This window comes from Aquila chrysaetos, chromosome 24, assembly GCF_900496995.4.
Source record: "Aquila chrysaetos chrysaetos chromosome 24, bAquChr1.4, whole genome shotgun sequence".
Classification (NCBI taxonomy): domain Eukaryota; kingdom Metazoa; phylum Chordata; class Aves; order Accipitriformes; family Accipitridae; genus Aquila; species Aquila chrysaetos.
Genome location: NC_044027.1, coordinates 904494 through 924601, shown reverse-complemented (window position 1 = coordinate 924601; position 20108 = coordinate 904494). Strand labels below are relative to the sequence as shown.

Below are 20108 nucleotides of genomic sequence, written 5' to 3'. Positions count from 1 at the left end.
TGGAAGGGCCGGCCAGCCAGGGAACACACGGGGAAGCGGGAGCTCCCAGGTAAGGCTGGTCTTCACCGGCCACCAGCCGACAGTTTCAGGGCGATGAAGGAAGGAGAGCTCAGAGCCCAGGGCAGCTCCCTGTCCCGCAGCCACGGACGGCAGAGGCACGGCAGACGTGGGAAACCTCTGGCCAAACTGGCACATAAGCGGGGCAGCTGGTGCTCAGCCGCCGGCGGCGGTCCCAGGGCTGGAAGGCGGTGGCCCTCGCCGGGGACATCCCGGCCCCCGGCAGCGCCTGTCCCAAGAAGAGCGGCTGTGTCCCCCGTCCCCCAGGCCGCTGCCGGCAGGTTCCCCCGACGCCCGCGCCGAGACCCCCACCCCCCCACCCCGCCCGCCCGGCCAGCGCCGGAGCCGCCGGCTCCCCGGCCCGCGGGAGCGCTGCCAGCGGCGGCGGAGGCCCCGCGGGGAGGCGGCGGAGGCGGGCGGGCAGGGCGCGGCCGGCGGCCCCCCAAGCGTGGCGCGCACCCCCCGCGCAGGCCCCGCGGAGCCCCCGCGGAGCGCGGCCGGCCGTTTCCCGCCCTGCAGTGGACACCTGGCGGGGGCGAGCGCGGGAGGAGCCGGCGGCGGCCCCGGCCCCGAGCATCCCGCTGCGCCCCTGGCCCGGGCGGAGCCCGACGGGGCGGGCCGCGGGGCCGGCGGCTCCGCGGCCCCCGCTCCCGGCTCCCCAGGCTCCGCGGGCGCGGCGGCGGCGGCGGCGGGGCGGCGGCAGGGGCAGCCCCGGCGGCGGTGGGCAGGAGCCCGGAGGGGGCTGTCCGACGTGCCCTTGGGGAGGTGGGGGTCGGCCCGGCCGGAGCGGCGGCTCCGCGCCTCTGACTCTGCCCAATGAGAGCCCGCAGCACGGCGGGCGCTGTCAATATTTGGCCACGGCCCCCGCGCTCCCATCCCCAGTGCGTCCTCGCCCTCCGCGCAAGGACCTCTATGGCCCGGCCCGGCCCCGCCGCCCGCCCCGCGCCGCTCGGGGGGCGCCGGCCGCGCTGAGACCCCCCCCCCCCCCTCGGCCCGGGACCCCGCGGGGAGCCCCGCCGCCGCCCGGCCCGGCCCGGCCCGGCCCTGCCGCCCCCCGCGCAGCAGCATGCGCCTGGGAGCGGGGGCCCAGCCGGGGCTCGCTCAGCAGCGCGGAGCCGGCAGCCCCGCCGCGGGGCCGTGACGGGCAGTGCCCCCGAGGGGAGCGCGGGCAGGACCCCCCTCCCCGGTCATTTCTCCGTCTGGACCCCGCCCCGGAGAGATATGCTCAGCCCAAACCGCCTGGAAGCGTCTCCTGGGATTGCCTTGGCCCCCGGGCGTGCGGAGTGCGGAGCCTTCCCTCGGACGGCGGGCGCGGCCCCGCGGCTTTGCCTGCCCCTCGTCCTCCTCCTGCTCGCCCTGACGCCCCGCGCCGACTCCTCGTGGTGGTGAGTCCCCCGCGACGGGTCCGCCGCCCCGACGGTCCCCGGGCCGCCGCCGGCGGGAGCTGCGCCGGGCTCGGCCGCGGGACGGGGACGGGGACGGGGACGGGGCTGGGAAGCCCGGCCCGGGGCTGGGGCAGCGCCGGCGGGAGCGCAGCGAGCCCCGCCGTGCCGGAGCCGGAGCCCGGCGCCCGACGTGCGGCCGTGGGAGCCCCGCGCGGGGCAGCGGGAGCCGGCGGGCACCGGCCGGGGCTTCGCGGTTCCCCCCGCCCCGCCGGGCGCATCGCGGGTCCCGGTCCCAGTGCCGGTCCCGGTCCCGGTCCCGGCCGGGAGCCCCGCGGCAGGACGGGCTCGGGGCTCTCCCCGGCTCCACCTGCGCGGCTCCGGCGGCGGCCCGGGCTCCCGGGGAAGCCGGAGCGGCGGAGGGGGAACGGCCTTCGCCCCCAACCTGCCGCGGGGCCGGGGCTTTCCCCGGGGCGCAGCCGCCGCAGTGCTCCCCGGGCACCCCGCGCCCCGAAAGCGCCGTCGCCGCCCGGTTGTGCCCGGGGGCCGGGACTTGCCGCGGGGACCCCCCCGGCTCCCGCCGCATCTGCCGGGGAGCCGAGCCCCAGGCGCCGTGACCCCCCCGTCAAGCCGTCCCTCCCCGAGCAGCGGCGGGGAGCAGGATTAGCCCCTGGGTACGGTTTAGACCCTCAGCTCCCCCGAGCCCCGCTCTGCAACCCGGCGGTCGCGCCGGAGCTCCCAGCTCCCGACGGGCTGCGGTCTTGCCCCCCGCGCTTGTATTGCAGCTTCTGGTAAGCTGGGAAGTTGCTGTTCTCCCTCATTTGGATAAGATGAGGCTCTGTAACAGATAGACGTGATGCCATAGAAAATACCAGCCTTCTAGAAATTAGTCTCCTCCTGTCCCGATTCCTGTAACAATAAAAATTCATGTATGCAGACTGAGAGTAATTAGGAAAACAAGGACCGTGAAGTTTTCCAAGGGATGCCGTGCTGCTTTGGTAGTTCAGTAACACTGGAGAAAAAAAGCCTTTGCTACAGCAAAGTTCTCCGTGTCCCCCACCCTTAAAAGTCGTTTCTAATCTTGTGGAAAACACTGTTTTCCATGCCAGTCTCACCATCTCATTAGCACATTGCAGTGGATGAAGCAGAACTTAATCAAATTCAACCCATCTGCCACCGAAAGAGAACGGTGGTTTCTGGAATTCCTCAACTACCGTGGAGCATGTTGCAAGGGCCTGGGAGCGCTTAATAGTCATGCCGATAACACAAGTATTCCTAGTGTTTTGAGAGCACATCGGGGCGTGTGGCAGTCGTGGCCACGCTGGCATCCCTGGGAGAGCAATTCCAGGGTGAGGAAGGCGAACGGGAAAGCTGCAGGGCTGGGAGGGAGCGGGGAGCCCAGGGGACGTGCTGCTCGGGCAGCGGGTTGCAACCAGGCACAAAAGGTGGATTGTGTGAGGAGCGACTTCTTCCAGAGAGCAGCACAGGCTTCGGGGGGCACGTATAATGCAAACTAGCAATAGCAATGCCGTTCCCGGCCATGCCCAGAGGAGATCTCCTCCAGCCCGATCAGCCCACGGGGAACTGAAATCACTGGGCGAGAAAATGAGTCACTGTTGGCGAGTATCAGGTTGATACAAGCGCTGGCCTGGCTTCCAGCCGCCAGATCTGCCCCCACCCATCAGGGCAGGCGAAGACAGGACAGCATCTGTGCGGAAGGTGATGTTGCTGATACACTAAAAGCTGAGGAAGGAAGGAAGAGTCTTAGGGCAGTGGAGAGGCTGGATGATTTCTCATCATTATCGAGGAGGCAAGAGAAGGGGAGGCTCGTTAGGGCTTAGGAGTGGGTGCGTGGGGTAAAGTAGCTGGAAAAAGATGAGGTACCAAGTAGTCACGGCATCATCTGCTCCTAGCTGGGCAGTTCTGGTAACACGCTTGGATGCTGGCTGAAGGCTGAAAATTCTTTCTTCGGGGGAGCGTGAAAAACACCTATTTTCCTTGCTGTTGTACCCCACTTCTCCTCACGATGACTCCGCTGTGGTGTCTGCCCTAATTACAAGCGCATGTCTTTTCCCAGCCAGTGGGAAGAAAACCAGCCACATTTTAATCCTCGGTAGCTGTGGCTTATTTGGAGGAAGCTAGATTTAGCTCCCGCAGCAGTTCGTATTCACAGCTTGCAGACCAAGTCCCCGGCTGTCAGCTTCTCGTTCGAGGGAGAAGGGAAAGTGGGGGGCAGCCCCCAGTGTGGCTGGGGCAGGAGCCCAGCCCGGGGTGGCCAGGGCCGGGCAGCTCCCCTGCGCAGCCTGGCTGGCTCCTCAGCTGTGGCACAGCCAGGCACGATTCCTTTGAATATGTTCGCTAAGCAGAATTGGTCTCAGAGACCTTAAGTACGTGACTTAAAAAAAAAAAAAAAAAATTAAAACCCGAACACGTTAAACTCTAAAGTTAACATTTTCAATTGTCCTTTCTCTTCTGTAGACCAAAACATAACTAAGAAAAGCCTTCATTGAAGCGAGCGCTGTTCTGCTGGACGTGTCAGTTCTGATAAAATAGCATGTTTAGATGAAATTGTGTTTTACTGAAAATGGTTTCAACCAGCTGTGGTTTGGGAAAAAGTTATTCAGTGATTTACATAGGTTTCCAAGCACATCCTTAGCACTACTGATATTACAGTAAATACATTTGGTGGTGCATCATCGTTCCTTATTATTATTATTGCCAAATTCTTCTAGGGATTCACACACAATAAACTTGTGGAAATAGAGGAAATGCTTCTCATTTTCAGAGTTGACTTTTAAAGTAGATTAATAGAAAAAAATGGGTCAGTTCTGATCACAGTACATGGAAAGGAAATATCAACCAAATGTTTCTTCTAAACAATTGCAAATTATTAATTTTCAGTGACGTCAGGCACGGCCCGTGCTGCCTCACAAAAATGCCAGGAATTGGTGAACTTTGGTGCTCGAAAAGGTGTCCATGAGTGCATGTGCGTGTGCATGTGCTCCGAGCACGTAGCGGCGAGAAGAGCGTTTGTGCGGGCAGAGATGATGGGCTCGGGCTGGTGCGGTTGCGGCCAGCGGCACTGCCCGGGCTCCGAGGCCGCCATGACTAACAGCAGGACGGCTGTGGCTGTGGGGAGCAGCATCCATGCAGAAATGTTCCCAAACTGTCACGTGTTACTTAGCAACAAAATACCAGCTGAAACACAGACGGAAATTAAGACAGAATGCAACGGGAAAATCCCTAAATCCCGTTTACACTTGAGTGGACTCGGGTAGGGAGAACAGCATCGTCCGGGGGACGGCAGCTCTCCCCGGCGGGCGCCTGCCTGGCAGGGCTGTGCCCCACACGTGCTGCGAGAGGACATTGGGCCCCAAAAGTGGCCTCTGAAATTCCTTCCGAAAGATTTGGAAGATTAAACAAATGTTGCTTATAAACATAAACTGTGCAATAAACAAACTTGGTGTAAATAACTAAGTAGAGTTTACTGGCTATTGAGAGCCCTGCTAGCTGCTCTGGTGTGGAAAGCCATTTTAAATTGAAGGTTTGGTTAAAGAAAAATGTACACAAAGCCATATGCACACACACCACTGCACCCCACCCTCACACATACCCGCTTGCCTGCAAGCCCACGTGAACCTTCCCAGCCCCCCGGCGCACCAAATCCTCGTTAGCTAACTTGTTTATTGCTAACCACAGCCCTTGGAAACTACAAATATTTAATTTCATCTGGCATTGGAACAGATGGGAGGCATCAGGCTCCCAAAAAGATAAAACAAATCTGTGGAAGGAAGACTAGCGCAAGCTTGGGCGCAGGTCGGGGAGCGTGCAGGGGCCTGGCGGCCACGTGGGGCTCCTCAAGGCATCGGCGGGTTACGGGGGCTCCCGGGGAGCCGCTGCACCCCGGGGCACGATGCCCAGACAGGCACTTGTAGGGATGCTCTAGTCCAGATTTAGGCAGCCACCACGCTCCAGCTCCCTTCCTCGGCCAGGGAAGGAGGTGTGTGTGCACGGGCAGGGAAAACGCACCAAGGGCAAATCACGAAGTAGGAGTGCCTGTCGCACCCTCCGTGCTAGAGCAACCTCGGGAGCTGGTGTCAAGCTGTTCCCGAGGGCTTGGCGAGGACATCCCCAGCGCAGGTGGAGAAGGGGACGTTCCCACCGTGATCGGTAGGAAGGAGCAGTGCTCCCACAGCTGTTCCTCTCCGGGGTTTGCCGTGCGTTTCCATCGTGACACCAGTGCTGGGTCCTGGTCCAGGTGCAGTGGATGGGCACAAAGAGCGGTGGAAAAATGGAGCCATGCGTATGTGTGGATATAGGAGCGAGGAGCTCATTTAAACAGGCATCACACTGAGGTGTGTGGGAGGGAAATAGCATCAACAGGAATGTTTGATATTAAGCCAAGGGAAAGACAGCTGCATGGAGCAACTCCACAGCCAGTCGGTGTAACCCTTTGGGGCGCGCGGGGGTGTCGCTGCCCCCCCTCCGTGCCAGTCTCAGCGGGGCAGACCTGCAGCAGCCCCAGGAGGGCTTCGCTAGCAGAGGGGCTAGCAGCTCGCGCGGCGGCTCCGAGGACTGCCTGCCCGTAGCTCCCGCCGATGCCGTCCTGCGCCGTGGGTGAACCGTTCCCTCCCGCGCGAGTGCCCCCGCTGCAGAGCAGCTCCTCGTCCGCCCGGTCTCGGCCGCAGGGCTGTCGGAGGCGAGGGACCAGGAGGGCAACTTGTCATCTCAAAGGGGAGACGACGTGCAGCGCGGCAGCGCTCGGGGGATCCCCCGGGGGTTCGCACCGGCTGTACTACGTTTGTTGTTGCAGAGCGCTTTACGTGGCAATAAAAGCAGGAGGTCAGCGACCAGGAAGTCTTTATCCCGAGGCGTTCCGCAGCTCCGGCTGTCCAGGCAGCCGCGCTTTGAAAAATAAGTTTTAAAGTAACGTCAGACTGATGGAGAATGAACCCTGTGGCCTTTGCAGCAGTCCTGGTGTTCTTGGTTGGGGTGTATCGAACAGATGGGTTCTCTCAGTCACTCGGTGCCTTTATAATAATCCTAATTGTGTTTCTTAGTTCATTTATCATTATGGTCACTTTCACCTATAGGAAATCTTTCTTAGAAAGAAATGCAGAAGAAAAAATCCTTCTGTTCTCCCAAAGTCATTAGCTTTTACTATTGCTAATAGCGATTTCAGCAGTGCCTGCAGCCCACTGTGAGGAGAACTGTGCTGGGCTAGGTCCTGTAGAAACAACGCAGCCTCTGCTCTGAGCAGCTCGCACCCAACACACAAGATATGCCATGGGCAAAAGAATCATCCATCCTACTTTACCACCAGAGATTGTCTTACCTCCCCACCTCTTAGCAAAGTGCTTTGAGATTTTGGGAGAAAAAATTTGGTACTTGAGGATAAAGCATTTTTTTGATGAGCAATTTGCATTGTATTCATACATTGCCAACAATGCCCCTGAGGAATAGCCTTCACCCAGCCCTGAGCGAGATTTTGGCCACTATTGCAAAAGGCACTGGAGTCTTTTTCTCCCTGTGCTTTTATAACCTCCCACCCTCACCCCTCCTCTGGCTCTGCAGCGGCCTGAGCACTCAGGGGCTTTGCTGCTCACCCAATATATATTCTGCGCACACCATATCTTGCCTTTACACCACAGCAAGCAGAGCAGATCTCGATTTCCAGGTCACTCTCGATACAAGATGCCAACAGCAAACCCTCCCACGTCAGCTGAGGGGACAGCAGGGCAGGGCGCTCATTTGGGTGCAGCTCCCTGGGACTGCAGTGTTTCCCGGACAATTCAGTCCTTCCCACAGAAACCGCATCCCACTGACTGCACATAGGTGCAGGAAAACCACAGAGAGGGGACTCCGACAAGGAACCAAAGGCACACAACTGGAAAAAGGGTGATACACAAGAAACAGAAAGATCATGGTGCAGAAAATGAAAAATATGTCCCTTGAATGGCACTGGTAGTGGCTCAGCATTATGATATTAAAAATTATTCAAGTGAGACTAACACTCTCAACGTACAGAGTAGTGGCTCTAAGTGAGGAAATTAGGACTATTAATCATTCCAAGGCGTTAACAATTCCAGCAGGCCAGGATGGCCCTGTTCCCAGTGGGGCTTAATAAAATACTCAGGTTTATAATAATAAAATATTATCTCAAATGTCTATAGCACCTTGCAACCCAAAGTGCTTTGCAGTTGGCTATAAATTGTCTGCCCACGGCCAGGGAGAGCAGAGGAAGGAAAGTACAGCATCCTTGGGAAGTATGCAAAGAACTGGAGGAGGGAAATGCTGCCAGGCGCGTTGGAATTTGCTCTTTATCAGGCAAAGAGGCAGGGATGTTGGATTTGATCCTATCTGCACGAGGTGTCTCCAATAGCTGCCTAGGGCTCTCCAGCCTCCCACCAAAATACAGATTTCGTGTCGACTCAATGGGATGGGAAGAGAACAGAAGCCAACATAGTTTGGCTCCCAAGTTGATCTTTCAGGACTATCAGAGCGGTTACAAGAGCAATGGGGAGGTGAATCAGTTTCCCCAGGGGAAGAACTCCAGCAGCCTCCGATACCACCAAGAAGCCAGACCATGCTCTCACCTCAACCTCAGCAGCTCCTGGAGTACCAGTCGGCAGCGACAAGGCTCTACGCAAAACCAGCTCACAGCCCCAGCCTGTGGGATGGATGGTGCAAGAGGCCGAGCATCTCCCACCTGAGGATACAGGGACCGGGGCTCCGGCAGCTGCGGGGCAGCACTGCCGTCCCCCAGCGCTAGTCCAGGAGAAGAGGCTGGAGATGTCCTCACAGGCACAGGGCTCGGGCACATGTCAGTCGGAAGAGGTACAGCCGGACCATGCTTCACCCAGGCACGGACAAGGGGAACTCTGGGGTTTTCACAGCATTCGGTTTGCAGAAAGACCTAGGGAAACCCCCAATGCCATAAGTGACAGTGGAGCTTAAACCAGTGCCAGGCCACCCCTCCCAGGGCTGGTTTTGGGAGCAGGCAGCATTCACAGTTGACCATGACCAGGACCAAACCCCAGTTACGGCTCGGCTCACGGGTGTCTGGTGGCACTGGAGCTGCGGAGGGGCTCAAAGCTCAGCGTTTCTTCCAAACGGTGCTGAGGTTATTTGCCTGAGTCATATTAGGTGGGAGAGCTACATGTGACAGGCGGTTGGCGGCCATCAGAGGATATTGAGTTGAGAGGCGTGCTTAACGTGGCCAGGAACAACACCTTGGTGCTTTTCTTGCTTCCTTGCTTTTTTGTTTTGTTTTTCTGTGTTGTTTTAAACGTGGCTTGGTCAAGTTTAGAGCCCCTGAGTGCTGCTGTGCACACAGTGTCAGGCTGCCTGCATCTTTTTACTGCCGGTAAGAAAAGCCTGTTAGGAACCCCTGGGAGCAGTTGACACGGCCGGGGGTCCAGCGATTTAAGCAGTCCAGATTGCCTTAACCAAGTTGAGAGCACCCTGCACTTGATGAGAGGCAGTATCAGGAAAGACAAATTCTCAAGCTGAAGACCCATTAGATGGGATGTCGGAGCCAAGCCTGCTGCCTGTGCCGAGAGCCGGCTTCAGGTCGGAGGAGCATCTCCCGACGATTTCAAAGCCATCGCGCTGACAGGGTTCATGGTGCTGCGTCTGGCCAGAGCACCTCCTGCCCCCCCGGCTGCTGCGTCCCTCCCCGCGCTTCTGTTCCCGCCCTGCTCGGCCGCCGAACAAGGAGTTACAAACAGTTGGCAGAGTGTTTTGGGGATCCTCGGGAAGAGGGAAGCCACAGGAAGGAGATGTGTTAACCTGCCGTCGTTTTTCAGCCATGAGCTCTCTCTCTGCATTAACAAGTGACATGAGGAAGCCTCGTGCCCCGGCTCCCCGTGTGCCGCAGCCGGCGGGCGGCACCGGCCGCCCTGGTTGGGGACGTTTGCCCCGCGCCGTGCCGGGGAGCAGCCGGAGGCACCCGGAGCTGCCCCGGCTGAGCTTCCCTGCGCCTGGACTCTGGCTCACTGCATCATCGTAGCTGCTTGCACGGGCATCCTTCTCCCAGTGTAAAGCCAACCTATGACAGTGATTTTAGTTAAGCTCAGCTTGTATTGATCTAATTTTAAATCGTGCCTTCAGTGGTATTGGTGCAGCCCCGATTTGCCCACAGTGGGAATTTCCAACATTTCAGCAGCTGTTTTAATTCTAAAGCAGAGCGCAAAAATTTTAAATATTGACAGGTAAATTTGAAATTTTTGGAATTGCCATTCTCATTTGGCTGAGAATGGCAATTCCAAAAATTTCCCTTTGGAAATCAAGCAGTGCTCAAATACGTTCTTCAGTGCCACACAAATGGTGCAAAATGAAATATTAGATACAGCAGTGTGTCTAATAGAATTTTCACTAGAAACTGAATTAGCGCACTACTGTATTTCTCAGCAACACCTTGGCATTATGGAGAAGCAACAAACAAAAGCAAGTTCCAATTCCACTAAAGTGTACCCATTCCCATGAAATGCTTTCCTTTCTCCAAAACCTCATTTTCCAAGAGACATTTTCCACCCGATACCTACTAGCGAGTCCGGAACAGTGGCGTGACTCCAGCTAAGGCTCTCCCGGTCTCGGATCTCCCAGGTCACCACGATGCGGGAGGCCGCGGAGGCAGCCGATCTGCAAAGCCAGGGCACGTGGCTGGCACGAGAGGAGAGCAGCCGGGCTGTTTGGGAGAGCCGTAACCGGAGCACCCCGCGCCCGCACGCCTGGGCAAAGGCCGGTACCACGCAACGAGGCAAGCCCTGGGCTGGCACCAGGAGGAAACGCAGAGCTTTCCCTGGCCACCGCAGTGACCGCAGCCCCGCAATGGCTGGTATTTCCTCGCAATGCTCGCCCCAGCCCTGCGCAAAGCGAGCGGCAGCCGGGCACGCCGCAGAGGTACGAGGCTTCGCCTCCGCCGGGCTGACTTACCCGCTCCCCGGAGAAACGTCGCTTCGCAGGTGGCTGCTGACGGCCGGAGCTGGGTGTGCACAGGGGCTTCGCTGCCGTTGCCTCTCTGGGACTGGAGAGCTTCCCCCACAAAGCACTGGGTCAGCCAGTAGAGTTTTAGCAATTAAACAAAATTACTGCCAACAGCTCTGAGTTACAAAAAAAATTGGGATGTGCCCCAGGTCTATATTGCTGGGGGCTGTTTATTTATAATGAACGGGAAACTGAATTCCCCTTTGGAGCATCTTCCTACCTTGATCTCTAGAGCGATGGTTCCCTCTGACCGCTGTTTCGCAGAGCACCCCCCAAGCCCCCATAAAAGCAGCATGGTGCTCCTGGGGGCCGGAGAAACCCCTCAGCAGCCCCACAGCCAGTTTGCTTACCTGGCCAGGTGACACGTTTGGGGCAGGCTGGCCTAGGTTGCTGGAGAGGTCTCCTTTCTCCGGCAGTAGAAGTTCCCATCTGCCTGTTGGTAAGGTGCCTTAGGCTCTGGCTACGTTCTCGATCTCCCTGCCACTACACCTGGGCTACGGTGCTTTTCCTGAGTATTTTGGTCTTTCCTATTAAAGAGCTCAGCAACTGGGAAGCTGCGTACACTATGTGGGTGCCAAAAGCACAGTTCATTGATCCAGAAAAAGATTCCAGCACGGCAAAGATGGAGAAGGAACGAGGCGTACTGGGATCTGATCCTTGGGGCAAGATGCAGCAGATCCCAGGAACTCGCAGCCCACATGGCAACTGTGGGGATCCCCTCCTAACCCGCAGGGAACTGCACGTACAGGGAGGAGAGCAGCCGTGGATAGGAAAGCTCTGAGCTGTTCAGACTTTCACCAGAGCAGTCTGAGCTGAGGGCAGAGACCCGACATGGGCAATGCAGTTCTGCGAGAGCAACCTGAGGAGTCTGCAAGTCCTTTGGGAAGCTGGGCGGGCTCTTGTGGGAAGCACGGGAGCAGGACACATACAGCACGGAGGCAAGCCGTGGAAGGGGGTTAGTACAAAATGCATGCTGCCAAGTAAATAGATGCGTCTGCCTCTGATTTGCATGTTTATCTTAGAAGCAATTTAGGTTTCTCCTTGTTTACAAGAGTTGAAGTCAGCAGACTCTTAGAACAAGAACAACAACTGGGAGCCAACATGTGACAGTTCTCTCCTGCTCCCCCAGTGCATCGGAGTGGCCGGCGCTCAGGGGCTGTTGCGAAGGAGCTTGCTTCAGCTGCACCCGTCGATGTGTCCATGCAATGGATTTACTTGCCGGGAGGAGAAAGGCTAGCAGGGAGCGAGGAGCACTTTACCTCCTTTACCTGGCAGGCTCTGAAAACACTTGCCTTTGTAACATGAACTCTCTGGTCTCTGCTGCTGCTGTGCAAGTCGCTCCTTGCAGGGAACGGGGAAGGGAGGGCGGGAGGCAGAGGCCCAGTGCCACGCGTGGTAGCACAGCATTTCCATCAGCACTGCGTCTCACACCCTTCTCCTGGCCGCTGAACTCTAGGAGCAAATGGGAAACACAGCAAGCTTGCAATTGCACACTGCTTTGCAAGAAGTAAATGATGCAGCATCACACAGCCAAAGGCTGTCGGAGGGATCGGTGCCAGCCCCTCTGCCTGAGCTGAGCAAACAGACACTGTGAGAGGACCTCACAGGAGGCAGCATCCCGTGGACCCCTGTTTGACAAGGTGGGGGATCATTATCCCCACGTGCACTTAATTATTAACTCCCTCCCTGCCTCCCAGCTCCTCCTCGCTGCAGGTTGCCCGGCTCTCACAGGCTGCTCCTGCCGGTCTCCGTCTGACCATGCAGAAGCCGAGGCCCAAGCAGCCTCCAGCATCGGGAGCAGTTCCCTCTCACAGACTTTTCTGGACTCAGGGCTTGGGGTTTTTTCCTGCTGTAAAAATGCAGATTCCCCAAGAGTACAGCATTTCACAGAAGCTTGCCACTTCCAGCACAACTTCATTTTTTAAAAATGAAGTTCTGATAAGGCAGCTGGGAACTTCTCAGAACATCCATTGTCTTTCCTATTTCAGTGTTTTTAAAATGTCATATATTTTTAGAAATAAAATCGGAAGGGATGCTTTAATCAATCCAAAACAAATGTTTGGGTTTTTTCCCCTCCCAAAATTCTGCTTGGCAGAATTTTCTGAAGTTCCCCGTCTCACTCCATTTCAGAGTAGCTGAACCCAACTGGAGTATTTCTCACGAAATGGAAGATCTCGGTCTCACTGAGATAACCACAGCCTTTCCAAGACACATGAGGAATTTTCCCCCTTGCTGTGCCATGCCACTCTCCAACACCACAGCAACCATAGGATGGTTTTCAGTACATAATCTCCAATGGAGGCGTGTAGGTACCCCAACAAATATGCTGCTTGATAGCAGCCACAAGCAAAAAGGGAGGTGCAACCACCGAGCCCGGCGGGCGTCTGGGACCCTGCACAGCCAGGTGCTCCCTTGGCGGTCGGTGCCCTTCACCCTGCTCTCCTTCCACTTTCTCCTGCTGATAATGTTTGCTCTGATCTGGGTATTTGGCAGGAGAATTAACGAGAAGTAATTAGCTCACAGTGTGAAAAAGGGAGCGCCTGGTGTTTATCTTGTCTGGAGGGTTTTCCTTGATCTCAGTCTCCCAGGGGATGGTGTTAGTCAGTGCTTTATCTGCCGGCTCTCCCGGCGTGGAGGCAGCTCCTCTGCCAGCGTGTCTCCCCAAAGCCAGCCCTGCTTACAGCCCACCGACGTTACCAAAGACCAGTGCCGCAGCTCAGCAGCGCTGGAGGCGGACAGGGGATGGCGTTCCCGCAAGGTCCCTGGTGAGGCGGCCCATCAAAGAACGTTTTACCTTTTCCAGCTTTCCCAGCATCTCTTTCCTCCAGTGAAGGGGAGCTTTGGCTGCTGCTGCAACCTCCATCCTGCAACACCGCTGCCTCCCAGCAGCCTCGTCCCGGCTCTTGGCAGCGTGGGCAGGGACACGTCAGCCGTCCCCATCCTTGCTGGGACCAGGCAGGCTGGGCAGAACAAATTCAGGGCCAGGGTACCTGGCCATACGCTTCCGCACGGGATCTCTGCAGCCCCACTCGAGACCCCTGGCCTGTGCCATTATCCAGCTGGTGGGATGCTCCTCCGCCCTGCCCTGCTCACCACGGGAAGGAACTGGCCGCTCTCGCAGCCCAGCATGAGCAAGGCAATTAAACGTCTGCAGTCGGCATTGCTCGATGAGCTCCTGTTGGCTTTTCTTTCCTGAACGGTTTCGCCATCTCCCTTGTTCCCCTGCTCTGCAGGATGAAAGGCTGACGAGCAAGCCTGTGAAAATAATGCTCGCTGGCCCTCAGAGTTGGGGCTTGCAAAGCCATGGGGAGCCGGGTCTATTATCCTCAGCTCCAGCCTGAGATGACCTTGTGCTTCTGCCAACGTTTAAACAAAATATTTTAAAAAAGGGAACAGATCCCATTGCTTTCTGCACTCGCAGGGCTTTCCTGAGCCTGCGAGCTCTCTCTGGGGCCGATGATAGAAGTGATAGAACATGGCCAGAGAGAGACAATGAAATATTGCCCGAGCTTACTGCTTTTTATTATTATTAAAGGAAGGTTCTTACTTCCAGTCGGGGGGGGGTTGAAAAATTTGAATCCCACCCAAACCTCATCCCTTCCAGCCAGAATCACAGCTCCACGCTCTGTGGCAAACATCATCCTCCGGCACAGGCAGCCGCTGCCTGGCTGGGGCGAGCGGGCGGCGCAGGCAGGGGCTGAGCGGGATGGAAAATTCCACGTCACCACCATTGTCCGGGCTGGTGCAAGGCTGCGGGGCAGAGCTCGGGGTCCCTCCCCTGTGTCCGTGGAAAGCTGCCCGTGGGGCTCAGCCAGGCTCTACCAGACTGTTGTTTGCACATTGTCTTTCTGCTCCGAGCTCCCGCCCTCTCCCCACCGCTGCAGGCAGGGGACCAGCATGCAGGCAGGGTACAGGCAGGACAGGAGGCACAGCGTAGTAGTTCTCCCGGTTATCCAGCTTCAGGGTGTGATCATAACTGTTCACTGGTGCAAGAGATGCACAGAGAGGACTAGATAGCTGGGGGCTTAACGGTGTGGACGAGGACTGCAGCAACAAGATGTGAAGCAAGCTCCTCTTTCTCCCCCACACAAGCATCACAGCTGTGCCATGGACTGTTGTTCCCCCCGTGTCCCCAGCCAGTGTGCAGGCAGGAGACATTGCAGAGCCTGCACCAGCACCAGCTGCGCTGGTCTCAACTGGGCTCCATCCTGCTGCGCTCAGCAGGGCCGGGCTGCAGAGCGGGGCTGGGATGTAGGGAAGAGGGAGGGAGGGAGGTTTTGCACATCAGCAAGTTCCTCCGCTGCTGCCCCAGGAGCTCACAGAGAGCCCAGGCTCTCAGGGGCATGGGCCCCATCACTTGCAGCACCCATAGCTGGCTGTCTCCTGGGGGAGGTGGGCTCCACAGGGCCCCCTGCTCCCTGCCGCAGCGATGCACGCACAGAGCAGAGCTTCGCCTGCCCCGGGCTGGTGCAACTCAGGATTATTTTGTTAAACACAAAGACCAAAGCTGTGATGGCTCAGCAGTGCCCTGTCCCTGCGTCCTGCCTGTCTGAACAACAGCACAGGGCAGGTCTCGCTGCGCAGCCAAGCAGCATGCTCCGCAGCATCCCTGGCTCGCCCACGCCGAGGGGATGCTGCAAGGAGGGGACACCGCTGTGGGGGGTACACCCTCGGCAGAGCACAGAGCAGCTGTGACACAGCTAGAAAGAAAAAGAGGGAAGAGTGGGCTTCAATATAAGCCCTCTCACCCAGCAGGGTGAGGACCTGGGGAGCCAGAGCCCTGCACCTTCCCCCTCCGTGGGCAGCGTGGTAATGTGGCACCTTTCTCTCTCACAGGTACATCGGGGCGCTGGGCGCGAGGGTGATCTGCGATAACATCCCCGGGCTGGTGAACAAGCAGCGGCAGCTGTGCCAGAGATATCCTGACATCATGCAGTCGGTCGGGGAGGGAGCCAAGGAGTGGATCCGGGAGTGCCAGCACCAGTTCCGGCACCACCGCTGGAACTGCAGCACCCTGGACCGGGACCACACCGTCTTTGGCCGGGTCATGCTGCGAAGTAGGTTCTGCCCCATCCCCTTCCCACTACCGCGTGCCTTGTCTCCCTGGGAGAGTCTCTCCTCTCGCTGGGCTGCCGTGCCCAGTGGCTTGGATTACTCCCTTAGAAGAGCTTTGCCTTTCCCTGTAAATTAATCAAGCAGTAATGGGAGCGGAGCACTACATTCAGAATAGCTGCACCAGATGAGATGGAACAGGGGGAGCACTGGGGGAGAAGGGGGAAGGAGGAGACACCTCCAGAGAACAGGCTCATATGTAAACAGTAATGGGATATATAAATATTTGGAGAGCAGGGTTGGCCAGGACTCAGCAATTCACGTGGGAACTGGCTGTTCCCTTGCCTGGCAAGGGAGGCAAGGCAGAGCCACGGCTCCAGTCCTCGCTTCGGGCTCCAAGGTGGAGGAGGACCACGGCTGCGGGGCAGACATCAGCCCTGCACGAACGGCTGGGCTGGGCGCAGACCCTGCCCGGGAGGGACCTTCCCGCTCCAGGTGAGGGACAGATACAACACAGCAGGGATGTACTCAAGGAGCAAAGAGGAAGGGTGCGATGGGGACAGGGGTGGTTCCAGAGCAGGAGCAGCATCGTGGGCTCCAGCCGCCCCCCGGGAGGGCTCCGGCAGCGAGCGGACCCCGGCAGCCGGCGTGAGCCCCGGTGCAGGCAACGGCACTCTGGGACAGATGCTGCTGCGCCCCGTGATGTGCCGGGGTGCATCCAGCCACGTGGCCTCCAAATCAAAGGCAGCTGGGAAGAGCCTTTCGACTCCAGGAGCAGCTCATATGGAGAACATGTGAGCGTCCGTGGAGGGAGCCGGGGAGCGGGGGGCTTGCTCCCAGCTGGCGGGGGGATGGGGCAGCTGCCCGGCGGGGCGGACAAGCAGCAGAGACTGCAAACCAGACCCCCAGCAAGGAGCTGGCTGGAGGGAAGGGGGCTGCGAGCGCCGGGACGCAGCACTCGCCCTGCCGTGCTGCAGCCTGCATGGTCTCAGCCTCTCCGTCCCCGCGACGGCACCTTTACTCCTGCCCGCATCCTCTCCTGGCAAAGGATGGGGAATGATGAAAGCTCCTCGCCACAGCCCCATCCTGCGAGGCCCAAAGAGAGCTCTGCTGCCTTTGAAGTTGCTTTCAAAGGCTCTCAAAATGAAGACGAACATGGTTTTGATTTGCAGCTTCTTTTACAGCATTATAAAAACAGCTGCGAACTTGAACCAAAGACATAAAATAGCAGGCGGCAAGCTGTGCCACGCAGGGAAAGCCGAGCCGGGCCGGAGCTGGCGCCAGCTCCCGCGCTCAGCATCACCCCAGGAGGGAGGCGGCCCCGGCTGAAGGGTGCTGGCTGGTCCTGCAGTCTCAGCACCAACGGGCACCGCATGGCCCCTGAGCCGCAGGTCAGCGAGGGGGACGGGTCGGGCAGTCCCGAGAGCGGCGCAACACGCTGAGCCTCAACATGAATTTCCCCTTAGTCTGAAAGGTGCCAGGGAAGCCGAGGCTGGACTCGGTGGCTGGCAGAGATGGCCAGGCTTGGCTTACCCGTGTGCGGGACGGTCTTGCCCCCGGCCGCGAAGGTGCTGCTGCACGGTGCCCTGCTCCTTGGTGGGCTGCAGGCGCCTGGCACGGCGCGGCACGCTCACTCCCCATCCCCGTTTCTCTTCCCATGGCAGGCAGCAGGGAGGCCGCCTTCGTCTACGCCATCTCCTCGGCTGGAGTGGTCTACGCCATCACGCGGGCGTGCAGCCAAGGGGACCTGAAGGCCTGCAGCTGCGACCCGCTCAAGAGGGGCCGCTCCAAGGACGAGCGCGGGGAGTTCGACTGGGGCGGCTGCAGCGACAACATCAACTACGGGATCCGGTTTGCCAAAGCCTTCGTGGACGCCAAGGAGAAGAAAGTGAAGGACGCCCGGGCGCTGATGAACCTGCACAACAACCGCTGCGGGAGGATGGTGAGCGCAGCCCCCGCGGCCGAGCCGAGCGCCTGGCCCGCCGTTCCACCGGCACCTCTCGCAGGGGAACGGGCAGCGGGAGCAGCTCGGGCATACGGGCAGGATACGGGCAGGACCCTGGGTGTCCACGGAGGGCAGGTCCTGCTGCAGACGGGGGCAGGATGCTGCCCTCCCTTCCCAGTGCCCTCCTGCACGCTCTGCCCGGGGAGCGGCCCCACGGGGATGGCAGGACCCTGCTTACCTTTCCCCCCAGCACGCATCCTCACTGATGCTGGCATCAGTGACCGTGGGAATGCGCCCTCCGCACGCAGCACCCCTCTCCTGTTAGGAGCCCTGTCCCGCACAGGCAAGGGCTGATAAGCTGCACCAGGAACAAGCAGACCCAGGCGTGATGTCTGATGCCCAGGGTGACCGCTGGTCCTCATGGCATCTCTCTTCCCACAGGCTGTGAAGCGTTTCCTGAAGCTGGAGTGCAAATGCCACGGGGTCAGCGGCTCCTGCACACTAAGGACTTGTTGGCTGGCAATGTCAGATTTTCGAAAAACAGGGGATTACCTAAGGAAGAAATACAATGGGGCCATCCAGGTGACGATGAACCAGGACGGCACTGGCTTCACGGTGGCCAACAAGAACTTCAGGAAGCCCACAAAAACAGATCTGGTGTATTTTGAGAACTCACCTGATTACTGCGTGATGGACAAGTCAGCAGGTAAAAACTAAAGCTCCAGTCATTACCCAAAAGCAGCTCTGCCTCCTCTCCTGACAGGCCAGCAGCTCCCAACTAGCCCAGCCTGGCCAGGATGGTTTGAGACGTCAGCTTCCCCACTGAACCCCAGTCCCCAGCGGGGGGTTACCCAGGCCCTCAGCGGGTGTTGGTGCTCGCTGGAGCACTGGGTCCCCACAGCACCTCACACCTGCACAGACAGGACTAGGTTTGTCCAAAATCCCCAGGCTTTACACCAAAGATCCAAACCCATCAGGCCTCTTGTAATGAACGTAGTGCAGCATTTCCTCAGAGCCTTTCTCCTGCAGAGCAAAGCTCCCTTAAATAGGCAATAAATAGCCCGTTTTGTGCAGCAGGCTGCCGGCTTCTCTGAACACAGCCCAAGGCTGGGATGAGAGTGGGGAAGGCAGTGTCGGCGCTGCTCAGCTCCTGCAGAGAGAAGATCAATGGTTTCTCAGCCTGGAGCATCCCCGGGTCAGGGGTTCGCAGTAGCCACGGGGGCTCAGGAAGGCAGCACGTGCTCCTGCCACCTTTCAGTGAGCCCTTAGCCTGAGCAGAGGGGGCATTTCTAGCTTTGCCAGCTGCAAAGCCCAGCTCGGCAGGCATATGCTGCTCCAGGGCCCCCCCCCGGGCACAGAGGGGCTGCAGAGAGCCCGTCCCCGTCCCTCCCCTCCTCTTGCGCTCTGGGCAGCAGCGGTGCAGGCTCCAGCAGCGGGTGCAGGGAAGGGGCCATGCAGAGGGTCACCGAAGCTGCATCCCTGGCCAGGCTCGCTACCCGTGCTGCAACCCCCGCCCTTAGAGCAAAGCAAGCACAGGCTCCGCAACCTCTTCCCCGCAGCCTGTGCCCAGCCTTCGGAAGCCACGCCGCGGCACCGTGCTGTGGCACGTGCTGTGACAGGTACGAGATTTCACTACTGCTAAGGCAGTCGTACCCGAGGTCTCCGTTGCAGACGGTAGATACCCCATCTTACCGCTGCTAACAATTGCGGGGCCGGGGGGAGGAAGCGTTTGAAGAAGATGGAGAAGGGACACCCTGACCTGCTCTCGCTTCCTTCCCCAGGCTCCCTGGGCACGGCCGGTCGCGTGTGCAACAAGATGTCCCGCGGGACGGACGGCTGCGAGGTGATGTGCTGTGGGCGGGGGTACGACACCACGCGCGTCACTCGCATCACCAAGTGTGAGTGCAAGTTCCACTGGTGCTGCGCTGTGCGCTGCAAGGAGTGCGAGGACACTGTGGACGTGCACACGTGTAAAGCACCAAAACGGGCCGAGTGGTTGGACCAGACCTGAGGAGATGGGAGCACAGAGGGAAGAATCCACTGCCGCCACCCCCCCTTGCAATTTTTTTAAAACCCTGTGCCCTGAGGGCCATGACATTCTGGGAGCTGTAGTTCAACTGCATGGCTTTTATTTAATTAATTCTGCAAAGCACTAAAGAAAGGACTGCATTTCCCAGGAGGTACTGTGGACCCTTCTATTTGCTCAGCAAAACTAATCCCCTACCTAGGAGGAGTCTGCAATCCTTGCTTCAACTGTGAAACTGCTGTTGCCCGTTGTTCTCTTTGCAAAGGGACGGTGCAACCGATACAGACTTGGAGGACCGATCATCGGGATGTGATGGCTGAGGAAACCTGCACCTCCCCACAGAATTTACATTGCGGTAAAGTTTCACCAGCAAAAAACCACTAGTTCAGAATAATCTGCTCTTGCAGAAAGCATCCTTGCTTTTACTTTTTTGCAAGGCCAGAGGAAGAGTGTTGCAAACCTGTAAGGCAGTTCCGTGATCCCTGCATTTTCCTCGAGTGGACCCGGCACACTGCCCCCGGCCACCGCTGACCCCGCTGAGCAAGAGCAACCTCTGCACGAGGCTTCTCCCCATCTCCCCAGCGAAGGTCACAAGCGGAGCTGTAAATTGGAACTGAAACCTGAATGACTGCGCAAAGCCAAGGGCCACCCCTAGATG

At 58.5% G+C, this 20108-nt stretch overlaps 1 protein-coding gene and 2 long non-coding RNA genes across 5 annotated transcripts in view; 1 reads left to right on the top strand and 2 right to left on the bottom strand.

Moving 5' to 3' along the window:
• LOC115335434 overlaps positions 1–20108 on the bottom strand; it is a 37807-nt gene that overhangs the window by 16327 nt on the left and 1372 nt on the right. The gene's annotated exons all lie outside the window — the stretch shown is intronic.
• On the top strand, positions 1243–19653 carry WNT2B (Wnt family member 2B). The gene is made up of 5 exons (XM_030001122.2): positions 1243–1442; positions 15264–15484; positions 17144–17421; positions 17866–18130; positions 19206–19653. The coding sequence occupies exons 1-5, from the start codon at positions 1279–1281 to the stop codon at positions 19433–19435; spliced, it is 1158 nt and encodes a 385-aa protein (XP_029856982.1). The 5' UTR covers positions 1243–1278; the 3' UTR covers positions 19436–19653.
• Positions 17289–19762, bottom strand: LOC115335435. Of its 2 annotated transcripts, none has more exons than XR_003921431.1 (5): positions 19649–19762; positions 19078–19431; positions 17977–18107; positions 17663–17886; positions 17289–17394 (listed from the first exon to the last, which is right to left on the bottom strand). It is a non-coding gene; the product is annotated as an uncharacterized LOC115335435 (long non-coding RNA). The 2 variants fall into 2 exon arrangements; XR_003921430.1 differs by having other exon boundaries at positions 17294–17408.

Bases quoted from the DNA above. Each gene is read 5' to 3' on its own strand.
- WNT2B (XM_030001122.2), top strand. From the start codon at position 1,279: ATGCTCAGCCCAAACCGCCTGGAAGCGTCTCCTGGGATTGCCTTGGCC. The intron at 17,422-17,865 runs GTGAGCGCAGCC...CTCTTCCCACAG, and splicing joins ACAACCGCTGCGGGAGGATG to GCTGTGAAGCGTTTCCTGAA. The intron at 18,131-19,205 runs GTAAAAACTAAA...TTCCTTCCCCAG, and splicing joins CGTGATGGACAAGTCAGCAG to GCTCCCTGGGCACGGCCGGT.